At 49.9% G+C, this 8,328-nt stretch overlaps 1 protein-coding gene across 1 annotated transcript in view; it reads left to right on the plus strand.

Moving 5' to 3' along the window:
* ANKH (ANKH inorganic pyrophosphate transport regulator) overlaps nt 1-6,241 on the plus strand; it is a 165,093-nt gene extending 158,852 nt beyond the window's left edge. Inside the window, exons 10-12 of the mRNA XM_032279076.1 lie at nt 1,839-1,962; nt 2,525-2,624; nt 4,186-6,241. Coding sequence (XP_032134967.1) covers nt 1,839-1,962; nt 2,525-2,624; nt 4,186-4,299 — 338 coding nt within the window. The 3' untranslated portion in view covers nt 4,300-6,241. The remainder of the gene's footprint in view (nt 1-1,838; nt 1,963-2,524; nt 2,625-4,185) is intronic.
* Nucleotides 6,242-8,328: the final 2,087 nt, after the last annotated feature.

Below are 8,328 nucleotides of genomic sequence, written 5' to 3' on the forward strand. Positions count from 1 at the left end.
AATCATTTTCCCAAAAAGATCCACCTAAATCATTAAACTGGGAAGCCAGAATCTACAAAGCCACAATGAGTTTAAGAAAGGAGCCATGGGCTAGGAAACACTTTGGGAGGCCAAGGCAGTTGGATCACCTGAGGTCAGGAGTTCAAGACCAGCCTGACCAATATGGTGAAACCCCGTCTCTATGAAATACAAAAACTTAACCATGTGTGGAGGTGCATACCTGTAATCCCAGCTACCTGGGAGGCTGAGGCAGGAATTGCTTGAACCCAGGAGGCAGAGGTTGCAGTGAGCCAAAATCATGCCACTGCACTCCACTCTGGGGGACAGAGCAAGATGCTGTTTAAAAAAAAAAAGAAAGAAAGAAAGAAAAGAAAGAGAGGAGCCATGGAGCCCAGGTAGGCCAGGGCTGATGGGGTGGCCCTTGCTCTTAGGCCTCGCAGCATCACTTTCTGGACTGTGACAGAAATGGAGAAATGGCTGGAAGATCACAGCACCAGGATGGCATCTGGACTTTGTTGGGTAGACACAGGGTGAACCAAGCTCTGGAAGGTGGCACCATCTAGAAGAAGCTGCACTCGCAGATTGAGACACATGCAGTTAATTTCCTACGGCTGTGACCAGAGGAGGGGCCTGGAGTGCCCAGCTGGGAGCAGGTTGTAGCTGGGTATGCAGTTTGCCTTTAATCTCCATTGGACTCCACTTCCTTGCCTGTAAGATGAAGGGCTTCAGACAGCTGCCAGGCCCTGCCACTCTTTGCAATCTGTTGGATTTGGACTAGCCCGGTTAGCAGACACCTGGGACCCTGACTCTCTCCTTTGGTCAGAAACCTCAGTGGGTCTGTCTGTCTGCCTAAGAGAAGAAAATGAGCCTCATTAAAATTAATACAAGGCTTCTACCAGGGGGAAGACAGGACACACTGTTAGACCAAGAAGATGACACAGGCTTCCTTCCAAACCAGCATATCCTGGAAAGGAGTTTTTATCCCAGGAAGGAGTATTTTCTCCTCCAAGAGCCTTTGCCTGGTGCTGTCCACAGGGAGGTCAGGCCCTGCCCTGCGCTTTCTCAAGCCTTTCCAGTTTCAGATGAAATCTAGTTGCTCAGGGCCTTCTTACTGACAAGGGCCAGCCCCGTGCTCTCCACAGTTCCCCGCTGGCTGCCCATGGCCCTCCTGCATCTCAGAGATCCAGTGAGGAGGCAGGGCATGGGGAAGCCATGAGGCCCGTTGTAAGATGGCAGCATGCCAGAGGAGGGGCCACACCATTAGGAGAGGGACCAAGAGAAGGGTGGAAGTGGTCAGGACCAGCCCAGGGAAGGCACAGAGGTAAGTGGGGACATGCAGTTTCCTCCTCCTACCCATCACTCTGTCCATGTGCTTTTGACCACAGGCAGGGAAGATGGCTTCTGGTGCCAGCTTTTCTGCTCACCCGGCATCACACTAGAGGCTCGTCATCACACTAGAGGCTCGTCACGTTGCCACTTTTGTCTGAGTGTTCTCTTCTAGGGGTGGATGATCAGAGAGTGAGGCTGGGCGGGCGTAGGGACAGGATTAGACAGGAGCAGCCAGGCTGCCTGGAAGACGCCGTCCCAGTGGAGCAAGGAGCCTGCCTGCCCCCAGCAGTCTAGACCCAAAGGGCTGTGAGGAGGCAGGCCCAGGGGCTGGGCCCAGGTTCAGGAGCAGGGATTGGGAACCCTAGCAGGAAGATGAGGTGGCCAGGGCCTCAGCAGCAAAGCCAGGGTCCCAGGCAGCCCCTGGCTCTCCAACGTGCTGCGCTGGGCCAGAGGCAGCAGGATGGGGCGGGGATGCGGGCACGGCTAATGAATCCTCTGCTCCCCTACAGTCACGGTGAGAGCGCATCTTACCGGGTGGCTGATGACGCTGAAGAAAACTTTCGTCCTGGCCCCCAGCTCTGTGCTGCGGATCATCGTCCTCATCGCCAGCCTCGTGGTCCTGCCCTACCTGGGGTATGTGGTCAGGGAGTTTGGGGCTATGGGTCCTTCTGCCACTTAAATACTGTGTCCAGAGATCTAAGATCTACATTTCCATGGGAAATCCCCAGGCATGTCTAGATCAGAAATTCAGAATGATGTCTGCCTAGGCATCAGGTGGAGCCTCTTGGGATCCCTTCCAGAAAGTGCTTTTGGGGTCAGGCCCAGACACAAGTAATAGCCACTGAGCTCCTGTTGGGGCATGGCCTGTCCTGCACGGGTGCTAGCATCTGCTGGATGTGACAACCAAAAGAGAGGAAGGACATGGTCCCTGCGCTCGTGGAGCTCCCAGTGTCCTGGGGAGGGTGGGAAGTGCTGTGGGATCCATGTGCAGTTGTGGGGAGGCAGCCTAGCCCTGAGTTCCTAGTTCCCCTCACACATTATGTTGTTAGCCGCCGCCCTTATGAAGCCAGCCAATGGACAACGCTGCTGGTCTCGGCTGTCTCTAGGCTACACTTATTTTCCTGGGTTTTGGCATTGACAGTTGTGCCTTGACTTGGCCTGAACAGACAAATCGCCTTTGTGTTCTCATCTGCAGGGTGCATGGTGCCACCCTGGGCGTGGGCTCCCTCCTGGCGGGCTTTGTGGGAGAATCCACCATGGTCGCCATCGCCGCATGCTATGTCTATCGGAAACAGGTGAGTGAGACAGTCGTGCCAGGAGCCAGGAGTGTCCTCCCGGGTGCAAGAGGGCCGGTGCAGCCACTGACCAGGGTTGGATGGTGGCGCTCATCAGTGGGGGATCCTTAGTGACCTTCCCTAGTCTCGTGGCTTAGGGCAGCTGGAAGCCTAATGGGAGTGGGGTAAGAGAAAAGGGGAAAAGTTACTGAAGGCAGTGAGTAGAGACAGTCCCTTTCAAGACTTTTGCTCCAAAGGAGAGAGAGGTGTGGACGTGGATTTCAGAAGGCCAGTGAAGATGGGGTGAGGTTTGGCCTGTGGCTTGCTTCAGGGAATGACCTGCAGAAGGGCAATGCTGCCAATGGGGGAGGGGACAGTGGGACCAACGTGGCTGTGTACACAAGGACTGGGCAGCCCAAGATAGGAGCTCAGGCGGCATCTCTGGTCACACCGAAGCAGAGATGCAGTTGGAGAGCTTGTGCCAGTGCCTTTCTGATTGCTTATTTATCTCAGTGAAGTAGGAAGCCAGATCATCATCTGAGAAAAGGGAGGTGTTAGAGGGTGGAAGAGCGAGGACACGAGTGGGGAAACAGCTGGTCAGGAGAGTGGCCGAGTGAACTGGCCAGGACAGCAGGGTGACGGCCAGGCCTCTCAGAGAGCCTGCTTGTGGTATGTGATATACATCCTAGGACACTGGCTGGCCCCTGCTGTTGGGCTCCCCCAGCCGTTGCAGCTGAGTGTTACGGGCTGAGATGGTAACAATCTGAACCGCAGCACAGCTGGGGCTTTGCCTGGCAAATATAATGAAAGAAAAACAGGGTAGGGAAATGATGGTCATTACAGACCATGTCATGTAAGCTGATGCGGGAGGGAGAGGACACTGAAAAGGTGGACACAGTGAAGGGATGATAGGATCCGTGGATGGGGGACTAGCGGGGTTGGCAGACAGAGGACAGTGTCCTTGCCTTGGCCTGTTGGTAGTGCCAAACATGTCCATAATGGCAAGGTCTGTGGTGAACCAGGAGTGGCTGAGGTGGGCTGGGGCTGAGAGCCTGATCCCTGAGAGGCCATCTATTGTAAGGACAGGCAACATGGCAGGGACGTGACCAGGAATTAGGACAGTGAGTGGGAGAGAATGACAGCAGGCCTGGAGCTATCCCAGAGGTGACTGAGGATGCTGTACAAGGTAGAATATTCTGATAACGTGAGATTCCAAGCTTGAGTCTTTAGGGAGGAAGAAGGGAAAGCAGTCTGCAGGTGACCGTGAGGAGTTGGGGAGAGCACAGCCCCTACTGGAAAGGGCAGCAGGGGGTGGGTTATCTGGGGCAGGGTGGTGGGACATGGTGTCCTCTGAAGTGCCTGCCTAGCTCAGCGCCAGGCGCACAGCAGGCACACAGACAACCAAACTGCAAGGAACACGCTGAACTAAGATGCAAAAGAGATGAGGCCACCCCAAGCATAAGAAGGTTTAAGCTGGCAGCGAGGGGGTCCCCTGAGACCCCAGTGGTGTCTCCCTGCTGGTGGTTCTGCTGTGCAGTGTCCCCGTCCACAGCCCCACACTGATGAGTCTTCTTTGGTGTAGAAAAAGAAGATGGAGAACGAGTCGGCCACAGAGGGGGAGGACTCCGCTATGACGGACATGCCTCCGACAGAGGAGGTGACAGACATCGTGGAGATGAGAGAGGAGAATGAATAAGGCACGGGACACCATGGGCCCTGCAGGGACAGTCAGGATGTCACTTCAGCATCATCTCTTCCCTCTCCCATCGTGTTTTGTTCCTTAATATATTTTTTTTTTTGGTAATGAAAGAGGCCTTGATTTAAAGGTTTCGTGTCAATTCTCTAGCATACTGGGTATGCTCACACTGACGGGGGGACCTAGTGGATGGTCTTTACTGTTGCTATGTAAAATCAAACGAAACAACTGACTTCGTGCCCTGCTTCACGAAAACCCAAAAGACACAGCTGCCTCATGGTCGCCATTGTGTCCTCCTCCCCTGGACAATCTCCTCTTGGAACCAAAGGACTGCGGCTGTGCCAGCGCCTCTCGGTCACCCCGCACAGCAGGCCACAGACTCTCTCCTGTCCCCTTCCATCACTCTTAAGAATCAACAGGTTAAAGCTCGGCTTCCTTTGATTTGCTTCCCAGTTACATGGCTGTACAAAGAGATGGAGCCCCAGTGGCCTCTTAAATTTCCCTTCCGCCTCAGAGTTCGAAACCATCCACTCCACACGTGCAGGAGGAGGGCAGCAGGCTGCAGCCCGGAGTTACCGTTCACACTGAGGAATGGAGACCTGTGACCACACCTGGCTGACGGATGGGTATCATCTCCTGTAGAAAGGTTTGAAATGGCACGGGGGCAGCAAACTGACACAGCTGAACGATAGCATTTCCCTTTGCATTTTCCTAGATCTGAGCGAGCTGTCAGTTCTCACCCCCACTGTGTATATACATGAGCTAACTTTAAGTTGTCACAAAAGCGCATCTCCAGATTCCAGCCCCTGCCGCATGACTTTTCCTGAAGGCTTGCTTTTCCCTTGCCTGTCCTGAAGGTCGCACTAGAGCGTGTCACATGGAGCGTTCTAACTTTGCATTTTAGTTTTTACAGTGAACTGAAGCTTTAACTTTAATCCAGCATTCTAATGCCAGGTTGCTGTAGGGTAACTTTTGAAGTAGACGTATTACCTGGTTCTGCCATCCTTCGTCATAACTATGCGGTACAGGTAATTCAGAATGTACTACCGTACTTCCCTCCCACACCATATGATAAAGCAAGACATTTTATAATGGTACCAGAGTCACTATGTGATCCTCCCTGAAATGATGCATTTGAAATCCATGTAGTGCAGTATATTTTTCTAAGTTTGGAAGCAGGTTTTTTCCTTTAAAAAATTATAGACACAGTTCACTAAATTGTTTAGTCAAAATTCCTAAACTGAAAGAAACTAAACAAAAAAATATTTTAAAGATATAAATATATGCTGTATATGTTATGTAATTTATTTTAGGCTATAATACATTTCCTATTTTCGCATTTTCAATAAAATGTCTCTAATACAATACGGTGATTGCTTGTGTGCTCAACATACCTGCAGTTGAAACGTATTGTATCAATGAACACTGTACCTTATTTGCAACAGTTGTATAAAGCCAATCATTTGCATCTGAATGTAAGGCTTGGTAAATGACAGAACTATTTTTCATTATGGGTAGCTGGGGAATAAATGCATCACTGGAATGGGAACAGAAGTGTAAGCTGGAAGGGCAAAAATTGGAAAGAAAGAAAAACGCAGGCCTTTTGTGTCTACCGTTTTCAGTGCTGTGTGATCATAACTGTTCCTCATAGAAAAAAGAATGCAAGGGCATAAAGTTAGCTGTGAGCATCCCAGAGTTGCATTCAAGTTCCTGGGTACCCAGATGATGCCGATGGGGTGTGCCCACATGGGGACATGTCCTTGGCGTGCTTCCTCAGAGTGGCTTTTACTCCATTAATATATACGCAGTGCTGAAAAATTAAGATGCATACCTGCTTTGCAATGGTTTCAGAGGCAGATCTGAGAAGATGAAAAAAACATCTAAATGTATCAGCTTTTTTAAAAGATATTACTAGAAAATTAAACAGCAGTATTTTTTAACATGTTTGACTCTTTCATGCTTCTGGGGTTGGAGCTTAAAGATACAAATTGAGAAAGGAGGCTGGGCATGTGGTTCATGCTTGTAATCCCAGCACTTTGGGAGGCCGAGGAGAATGGATCACTTGAGGTCAGGAGTTCAAGACCAGCCTGGCCAACATGGTGAAACCCTGTCTCTACTAAAAATATAAAAATCAGCTGGACGTGGCTGGCAGGCGCCTGTAATCCCAGCTACTCAGGAGGCTGAGGCAGGAGAATCGCTTGAACCCAGGGCAGAGGTTGCAATGAGCCGAGATGGTGCCACTGCACTCCAGCCTGGGCGGCAAAAGCAAAACTCTTGTCACAAAAAAAAAAAAAAGAAAAAAAAAAGAAAGAAAGCAAATCCTTTCCCTCTAAATCAAGGAAGGATCAGCAAGGGCCTCTTCGTTATGTGACAAGGACATGCAACTCCAGAGACCCCTTCAGTGATCAAGATCAGTGGGCTGCAATATTTGGTTAGAGTTTCTGAGAACACAGGAAGCAATGCCACACTCAGGCCACCACAGTGGAGCTGATTTTGCAGGACTTGTTCAAACCTTTCACCTTAAAGCACAAGATCCTTCATATATTTTCTTCACGTGGGCTGCTTAAGCCACAGCCTAACAACTTCTGAAACAAAACTGAGAATTAGAATATTCCCCTGCATTTGTTTGTTCTAACCGGGTCCCATCATCCAGCTAGACATGAGCTCAAACCAGGGAAGGGGAACTTTCTCCTTCCCACTTTTCAGAGTCATTAGGAGCAACCTTTTGACTTTTGGAACCAAAGAAACAGTCCCCCAAAACGTTTATTTTTCACTGCAGGGCGTTCAGCTGACAGCTGCTGTTTAAAAGGGCACCATGCCTGTCAGATTCTCATGTCAAAGACCATGGAAAGACCAGATGTGACTTTCTCAAAATGGGGTGATTGCTTGTGGACAAATACAATCTAAAAATACAGGAGTACAAAGCAGTTTTTCATTCAGATGCTGAGAAATAGGTTTGGACAGCTCAAAGCATAGAAAATAGAGTGTAAGGGTTTTCTCTGAGTAAGCCAAGGCTAGAGCTCCCCCTTTGGTGGCCTCTGTTTATTTGAGGGGCATAAGGGAGGTCATTCTCAATGTGCAGTAGCCATTTGTTCTGTACTGACTTACAGGGATCTCAGTGGCAAAGGGCGTCAGTGACACTCAACTAAGCAAAAAACTAGACGAGGCTTGCACTCGGAAAGTCATGGTGGGATTGGACTGGCCAGCCACGTGACTCAGGGAGTATTGAGGGATTTGCACATTGGCAGGAAACCCTCCCCTATTTGGGATTCTTTAATTGGGGCATGGAAGGCCACTTGTTTGCATTTCTGGGTAAAAAAGTCATGCCCCATGACTGCCTGCATTGGGTGTGTCTTGTGCCAAAGTTACCGTTCCCTTATTTTTGTTTTGCTTGATTTTTAGCATTAGCTGGTAGTCTGGCTTCGAAATGTCCTGAATAGCCGATTCCCTAAGAAACTGAAACATTTAATATTGGTTTAGGATGTGTCAGATAGGGCCAAGTAAAGCTTCTTTTCAGATAGGGCCAAGTAAAGCTTCTTTACAATAGTAAAAGCACTTTATACTTCACTCTCTGAGTCTTCCCAATATAACCTTGGGAGGTGCAGGGGGCTACAGGGTCCAGGATGGGGAGACCTGGCAGCTCCCAGGGTAGTGACAGAGCTGGGCCGAGTTCTCCAGACGCCAGGGTGCATCGCAGCGGGGCCAGCTCAGGAGTGCTCACTCCCAGCCCTCCTAATCTCTCACGTTGGGCTAAACATTACATATCACAACTGTCAGAAAATTTATTCACTTATATCTTCAGAATAAGAAGTATGAAATGTTAACAGCTCCTTGATCTCTTGTTCCCCATTTGGGGATCTTCTGGAGCGAAGGAGCATGGGGAGAGTAACTTTTCTATACCCTTGGTTTCTAGAAACACATCAATATCAAGACTCAGTAGCTGACTGGATTTTTTTTCCTTCAAATTGAAGTGGGAGGGAGGGTGTGTGTGTGTGTGTGTGTGTGTGTGTGTGTGTGTGTGTGTGTGTG

Source organism: Sapajus apella, unplaced genomic scaffold (genome assembly GCF_009761245.1).
Source record: "Sapajus apella isolate SASKATOON/1434 unplaced genomic scaffold, GSC_monkey_1.0 scaffold11, whole genome shotgun sequence".
Classification (NCBI taxonomy): Eukaryota; Metazoa; Chordata; class Mammalia; order Primates; family Cebidae; genus Sapajus; species Sapajus apella.